Genomic DNA, 21,107 nt, shown 5'->3' with positions numbered 1-21,107 from the left:
AAGACATTTTCCAGTAGTGAGAATCGAGATCAATTAGGGCTCCCAACTTTGCTATTCTAGGGAGCATTGTACATGGGGGGATGACCTTAAAGTAAGTGTGCGTAGGCAACCAATACCCTCGCCAAATTCCAATTTTGTCTCCTTTGCCATCTCAACATTTTAGTACCTTCTCTGACACGGTCCTTTTCGCCAAGATACATTTCTAAGAAAAATGACCATTTCGAGAAATATGAGAATCTTAAAATGAAGAATTTTACTGTTTTTTTTTAGTAGTGGTCATTCCTGCTTTGCTAGCATTGCCAGGTTGAAACAATGAAATCACAAAATCCCATATACCCCTGTAACCTATGCACAATTTGGTCTAATTTAACTAGTGAGTTTCTTCTCCTCAAATTATTAGCCCCCACTAAAAGCTGCTCATCATCCTTGTGCGGTGCCTACAAAGTTTTCTAGTTAAATAAAAAAATAAAATAAAATCTCATGCCATTAGTTGAGAAAGATTGAGCCGGCTTTGATCAAAATCTCCCTACCTGCTTGTGTAAGGGGTTTCTCCTTCCCGACTACAAATTTTTCCAGTTCCTTAAATGTTACAAAAGCAGGGCATTTGTTACGTCCCACCATATAGCAAGTAGGCCCAAATGTCTATCATATTCCTTCTCACTACTAACTTGCTTTTCTGTTTTAATGGAGTTTTAACAATCTCTCAATTTGTGTATTAATTGCTAAAGAACATGGTGGTCTTCTCATTGTTAATATTCAGCTCCGATGCAGTCTCATACAAAGATAAGGTGTTTAAGATGTGTCTACATTCTGCTAGAGATGTACTACAAAAGAGTAAACTATTGCTCGCAAATAGTGAGCGGAAATAACGACGCCAACATGACAAATAGCCACAACCCAAATCTGTTTGTGGTAGTCTTGTAGCAATAAAAATTGAGTACAACTGGGGTAGCATTATTTTGTATTCTTTTCTCAATAATTAATTTTACAAATTATAGCAAACGTTTATTACCATACATGGAGGCTCAATTTCTTAGAGAACGGTTGGGTATTATAGTGTTCAAGTTCCATGACGTTAGAAAAGAGAGTAGCTTTGGAGAATTCCTTACTACAAACACTATCGAGGGTACAGTTCAGTAATTGATGCTTCATTGACAGAATATTGCACTGATGTGCTTGAAGATTTATCTGAGTTCACCTCTATTGTTGGCATGTTCGTGCTAGAAGATTTATCTGACTCCACTTCTATTGTTGGCATGTTCTGCTCTGTTCTACTATGAAGGAAAAAAGGTGGCTTTTGAGGTGATGGCAAAGTAACAGAGTCACTGTTAAGCATAAGAATTATTGTCGCCATTGATGGTCTATCAGCAGGATTTTCCTGAACACAAAGTAAGCCAATATGGATGCATTGGATAACTTCATTTCTCGAGCAAGAATCTCTCATATCCGAATCTAGCACGTCCAAGTATGATCCATTGCTCCAGTGTTTCCAAGCCTGCATCAATTTGGTGAGTATCTTTAAAATATCAATTTCGTTTCCCTTTGACTTAGAGTTGATGTATAGGAAATAATAACAGAAAATGAGTTCTGGAATATGTGATCCACTCACATAGCTCAACAAGTCCTCGGCTGTATCTGATTGACCGAATGCACTAATTTTTTTGCCACTTAAAATTTCCAGTATAAGGACACCAAAACTATATATATCAGATTTCACAGAAAACTGTCCGTGCATTGCATATTCTGGAGACATGTAACCACTGCAAACCAGCATCATCAACTCAGTAATATTATAAAGAGACTATAAAACCTTAAGACTTTATTTAGTACTTAAATGTATAATTGTATATCGATCATTGGTTACATTTAAAGCTAACTTTCACATATAAGTATTGCACGGATTATATCTAATTATGATGTAGGGAATGTTGTGGTAACAATGCATCTCTAGATTGTCCATAAATGACATGATACAAAATTTACAAGGTTAGAAAGAGTTGTGTTTCCCATTTTCATGTGATTAATTTGTTAGGATGAAAAAAAAAAAAAAAAAGTTGACAAATTCTTTGTATAATCTAGTACTTACAATGTTCCAACAATCTTACTGGTGTTCCCTTGGGTTTCATCAACTCCAAAAATTTTTGCCATGCCAAAATCTGAAATTTTTGGATTCAAATTTGCATCTAGCAATATATTGCTAGCCTTAAGATCACGATGTATAATTCTAAGCCTAGAATCTTCGTGAAGATAAAGGATTCCTCGAGCAACTCCTCCAATAATATTATAACGGCTTGACCAATCCAATAAGCTTCGCTTCTCAGGGTCTACACACTCATCAAAATTCAATATTCATGTTAGATTAAACATATCAATTATCAAATTAAAATACATATATACACATATATATATATATATACACTACTCTATCTCTTGCATCTTCGCCAGCTCCACAACACTAAATTCGTTAAGCAACATAAAAATTGAAATATAAACTTATTGATACATGTTACATGACAAACAAGGAAGTATATATATATATATATATATTAGCTTCGAAGTGACTAACCAAATAAAAAGTAGTCAAGGCTTTTGTTGGGCACAAATTCGTAGACAAGTAACTTTTCTGCTCCTTCCAAACAGTATCCCAAAAGCCTAACTAGATTTCTATGTTGAAGTTTGGCTACCAACAAGACCTCATTTTTAAGTTCTTCACCACCTTGTCGAGAGTTTTGCGAGAGTCTTTTCACAGCTATTTCTTGTTTGTTGGGAAGTGTACCCTGAGAATATATACTAACCCCAATTAGAGCAATTCATTTCACACGGTCTATATATTCCCAAGAAGCTTCTAAATTTTTGAATTGTTTGGATTTCCCAAGCGTTGAGTTCATAATACTAAATGAGTACTCTCTCTCACTCATTAGTTTGGCAAAGTACTTTCTTCAAAATAAAAAATAACAACAATAAAAATAAAATTACACCAAAAGTTTCCATACCTTGAAGACCTCACCAAAGCCACCACTACCCAGCTTGTTATCATCTGCGAAGTTGTTTGTCGCGGCTTCAATTGTAGCCAAATCATATTGCAAGGAATCCGTTGTAATTTCACCGGATGCTATAGATATATAAGCACGACAATGGGTTAAAGGTTGCTGGCAAATTAAATGCTCTGTTTGGAAGCATATAGAAAATGCTTTATTTTTTAGTGGGTGCTTGGAAAGCTATACATGGAAATGTATAAATATGCTTAAATACTAGAAGCCTATTATTAATGACATATATAAATGAAAATGATATCAGCTAACCATAACTCTTGTGATTTTTTTTATTAATTTCCTTTCAGCTTTAGGATATTCTAGACACTTATACAGACTATATAATTAATACAGTATATGAATTTCGATAATTGCCATCTAACATAAGGCACTATAAGGCACGAAACCAAGATTTTTATCTTTCAGAGACCAAAACACAAAATAAAAAATTTTTACCACTAAAAAGTAAGAAATATACTAAATTAATATAAAAAATAAAACTAGTCTATTTAGTATTAATAAAATATAAATGGAAAAACACAACATAATAATTTATTAATTATTAATAATACATTTCAATTAAATTTTTAATGATCATTCAGGGGCCTATGGCCCCATTTTCCTCGAATAGGAGTTTGCAGAGATGAGAAAATTAAACCTTTCTTCTTTTTTTTTTTTTTAAGCAAAGAAAAAAAAAATTGATAGGGAGACAAGAAAATTAAACATTGTATAGAAGCAATTTTGTAAATTACCATTTTCATAAGGTACAGCATTGTACTTCTTTTTTCCTCTCCTACTTAGAAAGTAGCAGCCAATACAGAGTAGCAATATAAAGACAACAGTTGGAGCAACGATGGCGATAATTATTAACAATGAGTTTCTGCTTTTTCCTGCATAGATCAAGAAATTTTTTATTAAACATTACAATCGTTGATGTTAAAGATATGAAGGCACAATCATAGTGGAGCCCATCCCCAAGTGCAATCCTATTTGTATTGTGATTCTTATAATCGTATTAGACTAGGCTTTAGCCTCTTTATAAATACAATGGATTCATTGTAAAATAATATAATTAAAAGTAAAATAATTCCATCGTGGCCAGGTAAGTTCCTTTTTTTCTTGCTTTTACCATGTCTCATCCTTTTTAACATTCATGATTCAACATTCCTTTTAAACTTATAGATGGGTTAAAGTATCTGGTGAGCTAAATGCTAATTTTTTCAGCATTTTGTACACAAAAAATTTATTTAAAAAAAAAAAAAAAAACCTCTTTTTCACATTAGCATTTGGCATGGTACTCTTTTACTATGTTTTATAATTTTTTTTACTTTTTCTTTTTTTTATTCTCTCTCCTCTCACATGTTATGTCATGTCTCTCATTTTGTAGTTGAATTTTTTTTTTCTTTTTTAACGTGTGTTCTATTTTGTGTGGTTGGGTTTTTTCTTTTTTCTTTTTTAATAAAAACTTAATTTTATTTTAAGTTATTTTAACGGTGACGTGTTAAAAATAAAAAATGTGACAAAAGCAACTTGTTAAATGGAATGCTAAAACTGATAAAATAAATTTTTAATATATTAAAATAACATTTTTTTTAAAACAAAGTTATTTTAATTCTTTAAAGCATTCAAAACAATAATTTTAAAAATTTTAGTTTTTAGTAACTTAAAAAATTATTTTATTTATTTTATCACCTTACTTTATAATTCACTAAATATAAAAACTTTTATTTTAACGCACAACATACATGTACATTTATATAGATATATATATATATATATATTCTTAAAAAATTATTTTATTTATTTTATCACCTTACTTTATAATTCACTAAATATAAAAACTTTTATTTTAACGCACAACATACATGTACATTTATATAGATATATATATATATATATATATTAAAATAATATAAACAATTCCTACCCATAAACACCCACAAACATCTATATCCACGACCAAGCACCTACCCAAGATCATAGAACACCCATACCCACAGCCAAACATCAATTTTAACAAGCCACCATCTACAACTCTCCCCCATAAAATTACCTTGAAAACCAGAAAAATTCTCAGCAAAATACAGTCCCTATAAACCCTTTCATCTTCAACCTCAAGCCAAAACCCAAAACCCACAGCAACGCTTTCATCTTCAACCTTAAGCCAAAAGCTAAAACTCCTCTAGCACATCATGGAAGAACTCATATTCAACCTCAAGCCAAAACCCAAAACCCATAGCAACTTTTTCATCTTCAACCTCAAGTGTGACCCACAACCAAGTCCCACCACCCACGGTGTGACCCACCAACCTACCCACTACAACCCAATCAAATAGAGGAGAAAGGGACGAGAAAGAGAGGGAGCAGATTCAGCAAAAAACAAGAAAAACAAAAAAATAGAGGGTGCAGAGTCAGAGAGAGAGAGAGAGAGAGAGAGAGAGAGAGAGAGTGAGCAGGGAGAATGAGATAATAAATTAATATATTTGTGTTTAACTTTCAGCTACATGAGCTGAGTTAGATTTTTTTAAGTACAACACCTTTGATGTTGTAGGTGTTTTTAGTGTATTGGGTTCTAAAATAGCTTTGCTGTAAATGCTTTGGCAGTTCAAATCAGGTATGATCTTGAAAATAATTGAATAATTAAAAAAAAAAAAATGTTTGCACTTCATTAGCCCTCCTGTCCTTAAGCTATGGATCGAGGAGGAGGACCCAGAAATTTTAAAACATAAACTGAACTGAAAAATCTCTGAAAGCCGGTTTCTTCATTTTTATTTATCATTTGAAACTTAAAATATCACTTTTATATTAATATAATATTTAATTTGAATATAAAATGCATTTGCTTCAAATATATATTTATATACCGGTACATACCTTTTGGAGGTGGAGGTGGAGGAGCAAGAAGCACCGGTGTTGGTGCCGGTGACGGAACAGCTTGTACCCTGTAAAACGGATATATTTCGTACCTAACAAAACAACTAGGATTCAGAACATTAGCCCCCTGCTTTCCAGCACAACAACCTGGCAGATTTCCTACGACAATCCCAAGGCACGTCTTGCAATCAGAGCTGGATATCAGAGGGTCGCATTGGACAAGGCTGTATAGGCTTTGTAATTCCGAAAAATTGGCTTCTTTTGTTGCAAATTTTTGTGTGCCAGACGGAGCATTTGATGCTTTGGTTTCTATGTCATTCATTGAAGTTCCAAGTAGCTGTGTGAAGCGGACTGGCTCTGTTATATTCTGAATGTTATACATAGAAACGCTGGGAGTTTGGAACATGGTGGAGAAGAATGACTTGTTTGAGTAGCGTAACACGCATTCACTGTACCATATGACGGCCACTTTTTCTACGGGGCAGTACTGCTCAACAATTTCTTTGGTTGCTGTTGACACACAGACTCGGCACTCATCGGGTGTGAGGTCTCCACGGCAGAAGAAGAGGCCGTAGACTGTGGTCTCTGGGGTTTGGCCAACGGTGTGTTGTAGAAACCACTTTCACGCGTGGAATTTGAGGTAAGGGAAGAGAAGAGGCGGTTGAGGTTGGACTGGTAGGTGCTATTTGGGGTGAAAGTGGTTTCGTTTGAACAGAAATGGTAGCGATATTCTGGGGCTGCTTCACTGTTTAGGCTTAGGAAGCTGAGTAAGGAAAGGATTAGAAGGAACATGGAGACATTGAAAGAAGGCATACCCACTGTCGTTTGATCAGTCTTGTGCTTATTCTTCAAGATGCAAGACATGGAAAAGGCCTATTTAAAAAAAAAAAAATCTTCCTTATTTCTTGTTTTTTCTTGGAAAAATTGGTATATAATAAGATAAACCGATAAAGGTCATTATTTCACTCCAATGAACAAAGGCAAGCCATTTGCCTGTGGACTTTTCAAAATGATGACAGTGCTGAAAAACTAAAAGTCAGTCAACGGAGACTTCATTCTCCGCATTTTGTGATTCATGAATGAAAAACTTACTGTTTACGTGAAAGTGACTACGGTCACTACCTTGCAAGTTGCAAGGGGGGTTTTGGGAAAATTGTGAATTTATTTGTATTATCAGAAAAACTCCAAATTTTCTTTATTATTACTTTGTCTACTCCTTTAAGGACAAAAGAGTTCGTTGAAATTTCAATATCTTATTGACGCCCAACAGCGCAAGTTTCCAACGGATGGAGACAGAAATGAACGTTTCGACCAGGACCAGCGCCCTTTCTGTGGGCCGAAAAGTCTTCTGCTATTACATCGGAGAGAGTCAGTCTGAAAGTTACCTGAGTCTTTTATTTATTTATTTTCAATTTGATAATATGGAAAATAAAATTTTAATTATTGGATATTTTCATTGTAAATAACAGAGTTTTTACAAGACTTTTAACAAAAGCTACGTGAGTAATAGCAGCATTTAATTGCTTATAGAACTTATCTTATAATATAGTTTTTGATGGTATCATAAGTTACATACATGATGGGTTGCACCTAATCACACGAGCACATTGTACAATAAAATTTTATCTATAATTTTTTCGCAATATTTGAATGTTCTAAAAATAATATTTTAACTTTTCTTTTCTTTTTTCTCTTTTTAAAATTTTGAGATTTTTAATTAAATTAAAATGCTTTTTTGTTGTACATGCATGAAACTACATTCATAAATGGACGGTCTTATATCCATAAATGGATGAAGTTATATTCTTAAATACGTGGATTTACATTAAAAATGTCTTGAGGATATTAGTTTGAGATATATTTTAAAACTTTTTCATAGAAAAGGAAAAAAAAAAAAATTGACCGTTTTTCTATTTCTTATAAAAATAGTATTAGAACTTTCCTAAAATAACTTGTTAATAAATATTCTAAAAGCATCTGGATGCATTACGTTTTAACCCCTATAAATATGTAATCTAATTAGTAATGAAAATGTACATGCATGTATTCAACAATTATTTATAATGTTGTGGATGACCGCTTAATGAATAAAGTTTATTTATTATCATCTCTTAAATTTTTTATTTTATTTTTCTATTTCTTTTATTTTATAGTTTTTTAGTAAGATATTCATTTGTTAGGAAACATTTTTACTTTTTCCCCCCTAAATTAGAAACAATTTGTATTTGAGAAATAAGTTTTCTTGCATCTTTAATCAACCCCTAAACTATCATAACGAAGCTGAGTAAGAAAAGGATCAGAAGGAGCAAGGAGATTGGAGCCACTGAAGGAAGGCATGCCCATTGTCGTATGGTCAGTTTCTTGCCCACACCTATCGGATTCAGGAATTAGGATCATGGAAAAAGATAAACATTTTTATCATTTATTTTTTTGTTATTTTCTTACAAAATTTTGATCAATAATGAGATAATGGTAATCTTCAATGAAAAGTCAAGCCACTTGCCCACTTTTCAAACTGATACAGTATCGGAAAATTAAAGTCAGTCAATAGAGAGGATTGCGGAAGAAGTTTTATTAGAGCATTCATATTAAATCTCTCAAATGCTAAAAATGCTATTTTTTAACATTTTCAAGATAAAAACACCTCTACATTAAAGCTACTAAATCTTAAAATTTTTAAGATTCAGCTATAATACAATCTCATATTTGAGGTCCAAAAAATCACAATGTTGTATCAAAACCCAAAAATAACACAAAGGACTGGAATCATAAGATGTTTAGGCATCTAATAAGAAAAAAAAAAAGAAAAAGAAAAAAAAAAAAGAGGCCCAGGCCTAGGGATGGGTAGGTTTTGGGCCTCATGGAATAAAGGAGAGAAGAAGCCCAACCCAGCCCTCAAAAGTCAGAAAAATCGTTGGGGAGCCGGGGAAAATGACTGGGCCAGGATACTTGGGAATTCTGAGGAGCCCGGGGTCCTTGGGACGTGCAGCAAGGCCTGGTTTAGATAAAGACAGTCCAGTAGGGTGCCAAGAAACACAAGGAACGAGAGAAGATACGTCCCTATCAGTCACCCAATGATGTAGAAAAGAACTAGAAAGCTTAGGAACCAACAATTCATGAACAAGAGGCTGGTACCTCGAGGAACCCAAAAATAAGAGCCATGAAGGAAGATGGTTGGGGAACTTTCAACCTGGCAAGGAGGAATCAGCTCACTTTGGAAAAATGACAAAGGGAAAGGCAGCCAAAAGTTGAGTCTGAAAAGATGGGATCTAGAAGCCTTGAAAGAAAAGAAACTCAAGGTCAGCTCTTAGGGACATCCTAGAATGAAAAGATAGCAGGAGACTTTTGAGGAAGAAACACCAAAAAAAGAAAATAATTAAGAATGAGGAAGGGACCAGCCACTAATGTTGCAAATGCAACATTGGTTCTGGTACCCAAGGGAGCAAATAAAGGGAATCAGTGGTACCCTAGAAACCCTAGAATGACGCTATAAAAGGAGAAGCAACCAACAGTGAAAGGCATTCAGCAACAGTGAATTAGAGTAAAAAAACTTTGAGAAAGCTCTGTCAGAATTCAAAGAAAGAGAGGAAAGAGAGGGGAATACCGTCCGATATCCTCAGACAGCCACTAGAGAACACACTTGGATTCAAAGAGATTCAAGCATTCATTACAACAAAATCTATTTTCAATAATGAAAAAATTCGTTACTAAAAGTCCAGTTTTTTATTGCTAAGAACCTTTAGCGACGAAATTTACTAATTAGCGACGAAACTCATTTCATCGCTGAAACCCCATCGCTAAAAGTCCTAGCGATGAAAAATTTCGTCACTAAAAGTTCAATTTGTTTAAAAAAGAAAAAAAAAAACTTTTAACGACGAAAACATTTCATTGCTAAATGTTTTCCTCACTAAAAACACTATTCAGCGACGAAAATATTTCGTCGCAAAAAACACTAAGTTAATTGAATCATATTTACTGACGAACAATTTTGTCACTAAAACTATTTTCAAGTACATAAAAAGTTCGTCACTAAAACTATTTTAAAGAAAATCTAGGCACATATAGCAATGAAAATTTTTGTCACTAAAACCATTTCTTACAAAATTCTGCTACATTTAGCGACGAAATATTTCGTCACTAAAACAATTTTTTGTTGCTATATTTGGTGACGGGAAAATTCATCGCTAAAACTTATTTTCTGTTTTTATTTTTTTATGGCTTTGATATTAACCTGTAACCTGTTATTACATTATTAAAACCTCACATTTGAATAACACATATTTCAACAACACATTTATAAGAAAACAATTCATACATTCCAAAAGTAAAAATAAAACAAGAATTCCATACATTCCAAAACTAAAAATAAAACAGGTATTAGGTTCAATCCACCCATACAAATTGTTTGCAACACATACAATAATACAAGATGTTTTATAACTATACAAAAACTTTAGCATAATATAATTATGGCCAAAAGAAGATGTCCTCAAATGCCTTCAAATAGTGCCAAAAGAAAATTCCTTAAAAGCCACGGATAAGAAATCTACACAAATATAAAAACAATACTACATTAAAATTGTAAAGTAAAAGCATTAACTATGTTATAAGAAACATTTCAAACAACGCATTAAGACTAGTCACACCAATGAATTAAAACCACAACTCCTAGCGTATAAGTTATAGAGAGCAAATATACATTTTCAAATGTAATGTAATACAATTAGTTTCTAATAATGCATTAAAAGTAGTCACACCATGTAATGCTGCTTAATTGCTAAGCTAAAATACTAACCAATAAGTTTTTTTAGCTTGAGGATGAACTACCCCATAGGTAAGAGTGTCATCATAACCCTTGCTACTCAATACCAATAATCAACATCACAATATAAAACGTTTAAAAGTATTGAAAAAAACAATAATATAATCATACAAAAGTAACTCAACAATATTCATCCACAATTCCAAAAAATAAGAAACACTCCCAAAATGATATTGAACCACCTTATATCACCATGCAAGCCACCCGCTTTCTCCAACACAACAACCCACCACAATACCAATTTTCAACAAAACAATATATAATTCTTACAAGTATTGAAAACAATTAAAATGATATTGAACCATTTTATATCACCATGCAAGCCACCCGCTTTCTCAAACACAACAACCCACCACAATACCAATTCTCAACAAAACAATATATAATGCTTACAAGTATTGAAAACAATTAAATTAAAATTCATCACATGTAACTTAATAATATCCATCCACAATTCCAAAACGTAAGAAACACTCCCAATATGATATTGAACCATCTTATATCACCATGCAAGCCACTCGCTTGCTCCAACACAATAACCCACCACAATACTAATTCTCAACAAAACAATATAGAATACTTACAAGTATTGAAAACAATTAAATTAATATTCATCATACATAACTCAACAATATCCATCCACAATTTCAAAAAAATTAGAAATACTCCCAATATGAATTTAAACTACCTTATAACACCATGCAAGCCCCCCACTTGCTCCAACATAACAACCCACCACAAAACTAATTAACATTAAAATATAGAAATTTACAAGAATTTAATAAGAAATTGTCTACTATGCTCAAGCTAGTACACACCTCTACCAAAGAAATCCAAAGTGACTATAAAAATAAATAAATAAATAAATAATTCACAGAAAAAAAAAAAAAAACAACAGCAAAAAATTTGGATGGGGGCATTTCCAATGTGCATTCTAAACTATATCTTGATATGACTTAACATCCCAAACCATAAAATTCATATTGCTTATTTCCCTACATTTTTTGAACCTAAATACAAATAAGCACTTTTATAAATAAAGAAATTCGGAGCAATCAAATAGAGCACAACACTGCAAAAATCATAAATTTCCCTCCTTCCTATTGCTTCTTTTCCCTACATTCATATGATTAGATCATGTATTGACCTTCACGTAGGCAAAATCATGCGTTAAGTTAAAGATAGCACTAGACAAGTACACATAGTACGTTTTAGGAAAACCACGAATAATGTTCCAAAATGAGTTTAACCATAAAATACTTTAGTGCAATAATGATTCCTTTTTAAAAATCCCATTAAGAAGCCACTTACCTCAGAACGCCAACCAATTTTTCCTCAACCAGGCACCACCACCTAAGCAAGCAATCCAATCACTTGGTCCATCACCAAGAATCTCGAAACCTAGAAACACAACGATCAAGCCTATCAATAACAAGACCTATCACAAAGTACCATCAAACTTGTCTCCATAGATCGAAGATGGTCCCCTAAAACCAATCGAGGGCCTAAAGGACCATAACACAACCAAAGCATTTTAATACACTACTGCAAACAATGTGCATTTAGTAGATAACATAAAACACATCACTTCAAAATAGAGGTAGCATATCTCATGAGTTTCCTTTTGGGTACCAAGTGATTAAACCAAACCATTATTAAAAATTAACTGAGTAAAACACATGTCAAAGAAAACGTAGGAATTTACAAGCCAATCCACTCAACAAAGATTTCAAGTAAATTCCACAAAATCCCAATATAGTTGTTATACTTTCAGATTCACTATATATACAACAGGTCAGCCATTTTGTAAAAATCGTTTGGTCCATAAAAATTTGTCTGATTAACTTGAAATTAAATAGGGATAAGCTCTTACATGTGCAGCATATACCATTAAAATTTCAGCTCAAAATCCTTTTTCTATAGTTTATTAAAAATCACATGTTGTGGCTGACTCAAATCTGTCCCTAACGTGTTGTGCTGATTCTAGACTACTAATTACAAATATCTTGAGAAGGCATTTACCACTTTACTCTTAAGTTTCTTCACTTCCTTAATTTTCACTTAGCCCATAACCACAAATCACATAAATGCCATAACATGCTTTAGATATTCAAAAGACCTCTACAAAATAATTAACATCCTTAATGAAAAAATAAAATTCACTTGAGATATTATTCACATGTAAAATTTCTTTAAAATAAGGTTTGGGGTGTTATAATAACTACTTTTAAATTTAGAAAACATAATGAGCCATAAAGAAGCTTGCTCAACACATTCATTCCAGGATGATTATGAAGTGGTATGATAGAGCCAGGTGGCATGCAGAAATTTACTATCTGCAATGAAGTCCAAAAGTTTCCCAAGTACATGTTATGAATCCAACTTTGCAAATTTACAAATATGCAATCCACTCAACTGAAACCAAGGTGTAAGTTTGTCCAAAGAGAAAATCCAATAGATAAATGATGTCCTACAAAGATTTAAGTTACTTACAAAGAATTTTTTTTTTTTTTTTTTGATAAGTAAAGAAGGGTTACTTACAGAGAATTTGATCCACACAATATTAAGATTTAGATTTAGAACAATGTTCAACACAATTTGGCAAAAGGACAAGTGCCCATCAATCTCAGCAAGTATCTAATGACATATAAACATTAAAAAAAAAAAAAAACAAACAAACAAACTTTAAGAAAAAAAAATATGGCACTGGGTATATAAGAGTTAAAACTAAGCTCAAGTAGAGTGATAGTGTAATTGAAATTTGCTTAGTTTTTTTTTTTTTTTCATAGAAGTTCCTGAGGTTGAGGCTGATGAGATCGGATTGTTGGGCTTCTTGCGCTTCTTCTTTAAGCACAGAAATCAAACTAGTTCTACATCTAACACAAATTCGAAAAAAATAAAAAAATAGACACAAAAAGAGAGAGGTGGTCAGACTGATTAAATACAACATGTGGCCAACTTAGTTTATTAAATACAACATGTGGTTCGTCAAGGAATCTTCAACAAGAAACACTGGGGACCCACTTTGATTTATATTCCTATTTAAACCACAAGATGGGGCCAAACTAAAGTTTCAATCTGAGTTATCCCTATATCGATCCAATCAATGATATCCAAAGTTGAATTGATAATAACTTTTGGCTAACTCTTGGCCAAATTACCTGCCCCAGGCACAGCCTTAGGTATTGTCAAACTTTTCAACTCAGTGGGTTCCTTACCTTTAAAAAAACAAAACAAAAAAATGTGAGTGGGTTCCAAGTGTACGCTATCACAACAACGTGTAATCATAAGAAAAATCTATAATTCCTCAAATACAAGTCATGTGGCGTGCAATCATAGGCCCAAGCCCATTATAGAAAGCCAACAAATTTCTCAAGTTTGTATAACCATAATTCAGTCTTTCAAGAGCCCAAATTGGCTACCAAACACTTGCTATTGATGCTTCTCGCAATGGTGCTTCCCACCACTCACTCTCTTGCTAACCACCATAAACCACCACACAAGCCTCCTTCAACGGAGGAGACCACCCTGGAATCAAACTTAGATGGCAAACCTCCCAAGGGATACAAGCCACCACCAAAACACAAGCCACCAACCTCATTGGATGGGTTTAATGAGGAAAAACCACCACACAAAGAACAACCATGAGGCCCTATAAAACCACCACACAAGCCTCCAGTACAGGAGTCCTCATTGGATGGCAAACCAATGAATTTTTCTTATTACACACTATTTCTTATAAAAAAAACTCTACATACAAATTTAATAAATTTTTCACCTTACCTATTAAATAAAAAAGATTATATATATAAAAATAAACGAAGCAAACAAAACCCATAAGAGGAAACAAACAAAAGCAAAACCCATTCAAATGAACCTTTCGTCTACCCAGTAACTAGAGCACAGAGAGGACATCAGAGGAATAAGAAACAAGATTTTGTGGGTGGCAAAGGTGACCTGTGAGATTTTGTAGGAGGTGAAGTCAAACAATGCCACTCTCTCCGATCCGAAATCGAAATCGGTTCAGCTGCCAAAACGGTTTTCGCTTCAAACCGTGACCTCCTTCTTGCGCTTCTGCTTGAGCCACACGAACCGACTATAAAAAACTAGAATTGAAAACTCAACTTCCTTCGTTTTCCAGCAACCAAACAAGGAAAAAGACAAAATTTTGAAGCTCAGGAAAACCACCCTTAAAAATCCCCATTACTAGATTAAATAACACTAGCAATAATAAAGTCATAAATCTATCCCTCTTAAAGTACAAGAAAGCAGCATAAATCCAGTAACTAGAGAACCATATGAAGGCCACAAAAACTAAAAATATTTGCAAAATCCAACAAAGAAGAACGAAGGCTTGAAGAAAAACCCAAATATTTTTTTTTATTATTTTTTTTATAATAAGAAAAACCCAAATACTTTATTACTTGAAACAAAGGAGACCAAGCGACGGCGACATCGACCTCGACGACCTCGACAATGTCAGTTAGAGATCAGGTGACGGCAATGTCGGTTAGAGGAGGCCTTTTAGGAGAGAGATCAGGTGACGATGACAGAGGTTGTCTGGTTGAGCTCAGGCAATGGCGGGCTGGGTTTGGTGGAGAGAGTGAGGGAAAGAGAGAGAATCGGGTGAGTGAGGGAAAGAGTGGGAAGTGAAAAAAAAAAGGGGGGGGGGGTGGATACGGATCCTCTCCTTTCCATTTGAAATGGAGAGGCTTCAGTACACGTGTAGATGTTGTCCAAAAAGATTCACGCTAAAAATATCCACGTCATTTAAAATTAAACCCACACTTAAATGAGTGCACTTAACTGGGGTTTAACTCAACCGGACAAAAAAAGCCTTTTTGGAGGAAATGGAGAAACAGAGGTAGATACATCAGTGCACTGGAAAACAAAAAAAAAAAAAAAAAAATTAGAGGGAAAAGTGAAATAGAGTTAGCCCACGATTCAAAGCTTCAAGATTTTAACCAAAAAAAAAAAAGCTTCATCGGATCCTCACAGCAGTATATCCGTGAACTGGAAATGGAGAAACAGAGGTAGATACATCAATGCACTGGAAAACAAAAAAAAAAAAACTTTTAGAGGAAAACTGAAACAGAGTTAGTGTGGTTCAAAGCTTCACAGATTTTAACCAAAAAAAAAAAGCTTCATCGGTCCTCACAGAAGTATATCTGTGCAGGAAAACCAAAAAAAAAAAAAACATTTTAGAGGGAAAAGTGAAACAGAGGTAGCCCACGTTCAAAGCTTCACAGATTTAACCCAAAAAAAAAAAGCTTCACAAACAGAGGTATATCAGTAAAACTTGTTTATGCTTATCTTATTTGATGTTTGATAATTTTTCTGCATTTATATTGTTGTCTTGGTGAGTTTATATGGTTGTTTTGGTGGTTGGATGCAAGTTAGAGTCTATCTAAATTTTTATTTTTAATTTTTTGAGATAATGATTGAATTTTTATAATGGCTGAATGATTCTAGAAGTATTTTTAATTTTTTGAGATAAAGATTGAATCTTTTTTTTTTTTTTTTGGAGATAAAGATTGAATCTTTATTAGTACACACAGAGAAACAAGCTTCCCTGGGCCTTGAAAGTTTACTTGAGAAAACAGAGTTTTTCCCAACAATGGCAGAAGCATTGAGAGAGAGAGAGAGAGAAAGTGGAGAGAGAAAGTGGAGAGAGCTGTGAGAGAATGAATGAAATGAATAGCAACTATATTTTATACTGATACATCTTTACGTGAATATATATATATACACAATCTCAAAAATAGATTACTCTAACTACCTAACCATAGATCCGTAAAGATTGGGACAGTTAAACAAGTGAGTGACACGTCATCAGCTGCAAACTCTAACCTCCAGACCGACCTTAATTACCATCACCAACAGCTGAACTTTCCTGCTACTGAACTCTAATATTTTACAAGTCAAAGATAAGGTTAGACAGTGTTGAAACACACCATCTTTGACCAATAACACAGCTACTTGTCCTGATCAAACCGACATCGTTTCTTTAATGAGAAACGATATTATATTTGAAACACTAGCCGTTAGGCACTTCTTTAATTATATCTTCAGGCCTAACATAAGAAAATGAACATTGAAAATTTCTTGAACATATTGTTGTTTTGATGGCCACCAATAAAAGCTACACACAGAGAAACAAGCTCACAAGTTTATATTGTTGTTTTGATTACTGGACGCAAGTTAGAGTCTTCCTTAAAAATTTCATATAATTAAATAAGATTGAACATTGAAATTTCTATTTAGACCCCAATGTGAATTAATGAGCAAAATTATCAAATTATATTGGTGAAGTGATCCACTCAAACAATTAATTTTTCACTATAGTTAAGCAATTAACAAATCAATAAGTAATATAAAAAGCACAATTAAGCATGAAATAACATTTGGTGACGAAGTAGAAAATCAAAGAAGAATATCTTTAATGGAGAAACCACTTCGGAAAGTAGATTAGGAAAGTATAAACTAAAAAACTAACTAGATTTTCAAACGGATAAAATTACATCAATAAATTTGAATTTATTACCATAAAATGTTATGGAATGGATCAACACTAAAATCCTTACACACATGATCCTAATTCATAGTGTAATCAATAAGTTTAGTGGCACAATTTAAAAAATATATATATATATATATATTTCCATAGCTGTTAATATAGTCTATTATAATCGGTTCATAAGAAAATAGTATCAATGATGAGTTTATGTGAAATTAAAAAATGATTACTTGTAGGCTTAATGTGGATTATGGACATATATAAAGAGGTGATCAAAAGGATACTGTTGTGGTGTTGATCACAAGGTTTAGATATTTAAATTAATAAATTTCTCTTTTGAAAAAAAAAATTCTCATAATAAATAAGTTCTTTAATCATAATAAGAAGATTCCTTTATAATGATTCTTGATGGCATATTATGGATGCAAGATTTTAAAGAACATGTTTATTACTGTCATGTTTAAATTGACTGGCCTTTGAGTGAGTTGAGTTGAAATCATGCTTGGTCATCTTGAATTTTTATGTTTAGTAACAAAGATATATAACATTTCTTTCATATGAGGTACATCCTCATTAGTGTGTTGATCATTCATTACATCCTCATTTTTTTTTTTTTTAACATTATCTCTGTTTTGAAAACAAATGATAGGTGAAAGTTATAATAGATTTATGTTCAATTTTTTCTAGGGACAATGATGGGAATACATGTTCCTTCTAATGTGCCCATGGAATCTACCCCATTTAAAGGGATGGAGTTTGAAGCGGATGAGATTGCATATGGTTTTTATAATGAATATGGCAGAAAGGCTGGTTTTAGTATTAGAAAAGAGTACGTAAATAAATGTAAAAAGACTGGAGTGGTTACTTCAAGGAGATTTGTGTGCGCGAAGGAGGGAGTTCGAGGCAAAGACAAGAGAGATCAGAATGTAAAGAATCCACGAGCAGAAACAAGATGTGGTTGTGAAGCATGTTTGGTTATCGTACTTAATCGAGATAGTAAAAAAATATGTGGTTAGTGAATTTATTGCTGAGCATAACCACTATCTCAACCTTCCATCAACTGTGCACATGATGCCATCACAATGGAAAGTGGCCGCAACTCATGCTATTGAAATTGATTTGGCACATGAATCGGGATTAAAATTAAAGCAATCTTATGAGTTTCTTAGTAAGCAAGTTGGTGGATATGATAATCTTGGTTTTACCAAGCAAGATCATAAAAACTACTTACGCACTAAGCGACAGAGAGACATGGAGCATGGGGCAGCTGCTAGCTTGGGAAGATATTTTAGTCGTCAACTTAAGGAAAATCCTTCATATTATTTCGCTACTCAATTGGACTGTGAAGAGTTGATTACCAATATCTTTTGGGCTGATGCAAGAATGATCATTGACTATAGCCACTTCGGTGATGTAATAATGTTTGATACAACGTATAGTACAAATAGAGATGCAAGGCCACTTAGAGCATTTTTGGGTCTCAATCACCATAGAGAAATTGTTGTATTTGGAGGTGCACTTTTATATTATGAAACGATTGAATCTTTTGTATGGTTATTTGAGAACTTCTTAGAAGCAATGTCTGAAAAGAAGCCAATCACTATTTTCACAGATCAAGATGCAGCAATCTCAGCTGCAATAAAAGTAGTCATGCCTAAGACATATCATGCATTGTGTAGTTGGCATATGTGGCAGAATGCTGAGAAACACTTGGGCCATTTACTAAAAAATGAGCCTCAATTTAACACTGATTTCTTAGCATGTATCTATGAGTATGACGATGAAGATGAGTTTCTTATAGCTTGGAATGAGATGCTAGATAAGTACGATGTTCGTGAAAATAAATGGCTAATTGATCTATTTAAATTGAAGGAAAAATGGGCCCAAGCATATGTTAAGAGAACTTTCACTGCAGGAATGAAGACAACCCAGCTTAGTGAGAGTTTCAATGCTGACTTGAAGGATTGCTTGCGTACTGATCTCAATATAGTAGAGTTTTTGACTCATTTTGAAACAGTTGTCAATCAAAAGCGGGATAAGGAGTTAGAAGCAAAATACAACTCTAAACAGAAATTTCCAAGATTAAAGCTCAAAAGCTCTCCTATGCTTAACCAAGTAGCAACAGTGTACACGCCTAAGTTGTTTGATTTATTTCAGACAGAAGTTGAAGAGGTAATGGCCTAGAACGCAATGTGAGTCAAACACATAGTTATGTGGTTGGAGTTTTCAATCAAAATGGAAAATATGAGGTCATGTGGAATCCATTAGATGAGACTCTATCTTGTAGTTGCAGAAAGTTTGAGTCATTTGGTATTTTATGTAGGCATGGTTTGAAAGTTCTTGATGCATTGGGTATCAAGTTGATTCTTAATAGATATATCATGAAGAGGTGGAGAAGAGATGCAAAAGATGGAAGCGGAAAAAATTGCACAACACATAACATTAAGCCGGATACTCAACTGGAATATATAGATCGGTATCGAGATTTATGTCCAAAATATATTCAATTAGTGAATGAGGCATGTGAAACTAAAGAAGGCCATAATATTCTGAGCTTAGCAATTGCAGATTTGAAAAAAAAAACTTTGCGACCTTAGGAATTGCAAAGCTAATGTAGAAGAAGACATCATTAGGCCTTCCAGCGATTTTGCAGACAAAGAAGATCAATTATGTGCTTCGATTACGGTTGTACCAAAAGGGATAAAGAAAAGAGAGGTTTGTCGTAATAAAAAGCGTAGGACGAAATCATGGATAGAAAAGATGAGGAAACCAAAGGAAGGCACATCAAAGAAGCAAACAAAGAAAAGAAAAGTGCAGGAGGTAATCTTCAATTATTCTTATTTTCACCATTCTATTTTAGTTTTACACATTAATATAGTATACTATTATTGTTGCCAAACTAGTACAATTTTTACAGGAAATATATGCACATGACATCATGGCACAAAAGAAAACTGTGGATATATCTTCTGGAAATACTGCTAGTTTTACACAACTTTTAATGGTAAAGATATTTACAATTATATATTTTATTTTGATTTTAATAATAGTTTAGATGCATGATTTGATAATTTTAATACTAAGCTTGTGATATGTGTAACGTGTAATTGGATTTTTTGTAGTCGGCTTCTACAAGTTTTGCAGTACATCAGGGAGGCTCATCAACAAGTGTTGCATTAACATCATATTTAGAGAGTACATCAAGTGTTGTAGGCTCCAACGACAAAATTAATGGTGCAGGAGGTCTCATGACTCAAGGAAGTGTTGCAAGTGGAGGTCCCTTGACTCAAGAAAGTATTACAAGTGGATGGAATCCAATGGTTCATAAAGTCAAGCCATTTTTCTAGTTTAGGATCATGTTTTATAATTTATGACACACGTTGAGATTAAGTGCTCTTGTTTTGTAATTTTCCTAGTTTAGGACTGGAGTTTTGATGGTCCAAAACTTAGTCACATTCAAATGTTTAGATTTTTTATTATTTGGAAAGAATACTTAATCTACATGTCTGATGTATCTTTGCAAGGTGTTAATTTCTGCATAATTATTTGTTGCTGTAGAAATTGTTACTGTTTCTACATAATTACTGCATAATTGTTGTTACTGTTACTGCATAAATACTGCATAATTACTGTTACTGTTACTGCATAATTACTGTTATTGTTACTGCATAATTACTGCATAATTACTATTACTGTTACTGCATAATTACTGTGACTGTTACTGCATAATTACTGTTACTGTTACTGCATAATTACAGTGACTGTTACTACATAATTAATGTTACTGTTACTGCATAATTACTGTTACTTCATAGGTCTGGTATTGCACATTCTGCATAATTATGTTTTTTTGCACAATTGT

At 33.3% G+C, this 21,107-nt stretch overlaps 1 protein-coding gene, 1 long non-coding RNA gene and 1 pseudogene across 3 annotated transcripts; 1 reads left to right on the top strand and 2 right to left on the bottom strand.

Annotated features, from left to right (window-relative positions):
• Positions 1-880: 880 nt before the first annotated feature.
• On the bottom strand, positions 881-6,843 carry LOC112026294 (cysteine-rich receptor-like protein kinase 10; annotated as a pseudogene).
• Positions 6,844-10,194: 3,351 nt separating this feature from the next.
• Positions 10,195-15,376, bottom strand: LOC136071023 (uncharacterized). Of its 2 annotated transcripts, XR_010632339.1 has the most exons (4): positions 15,153-15,376; positions 14,686-14,802; positions 12,040-12,129; positions 10,195-10,452 (listed from the first exon to the last, which is right to left on the bottom strand). It is a non-coding gene; the product is annotated as an uncharacterized LOC136071023 (long non-coding RNA). The 2 variants fall into 2 exon arrangements; XR_010632340.1 differs by lacking the exon at positions 15,153-15,376 and having other exon boundaries at positions 14,686-15,143.
• A 2,940-nt stretch (positions 15,377-18,316) lies between these two features.
• LOC112005965 (protein FAR1-RELATED SEQUENCE 5-like) lies at positions 18,317-20,592 on the top strand. The gene is made up of 3 exons (XM_024038258.2): positions 18,317-19,417; positions 20,163-20,249; positions 20,368-20,592. The coding sequence occupies exons 1-3, from the start codon at positions 18,317-18,319 to the stop codon at positions 20,590-20,592; spliced, it is 1,413 nt and encodes a 470-aa protein (XP_023894026.2).
• The last annotated feature ends 515 nt before the right edge of the window (positions 20,593-21,107 follow it).

This window comes from Quercus suber, unplaced genomic scaffold (genome assembly GCF_002906115.3).
Source record: "Quercus suber isolate HL8 unplaced genomic scaffold, Cork oak 2.0 scaffold_279, whole genome shotgun sequence".
In the NCBI taxonomy this organism is placed as follows: Eukaryota; Viridiplantae; Streptophyta; class Magnoliopsida; order Fagales; family Fagaceae; genus Quercus; species Quercus suber.
The sequence above is the reverse complement of the archived record's forward strand: the minus strand, read 5'-3'. Positions and strand labels throughout refer to the sequence as shown.

Bases quoted from the DNA above. Each gene is read 5' to 3' on its own strand.
- LOC112005965 (XM_024038258.2), top strand. From the start codon at position 18,317: ATGCCATCACAATGGAAAGTGGCCGCAACTCATGCTATTGAAATTGAT. The intron at 19,418-20,162 runs GTAATGGCCTAG...CAATTTTTACAG, and splicing joins TTCAGACAGAAGTTGAAGAG to GAAATATATGCACATGACAT. The intron at 20,250-20,367 runs GTAAAGATATTT...GATTTTTTGTAG, and splicing joins GTTTTACACAACTTTTAATG to TCGGCTTCTACAAGTTTTGC.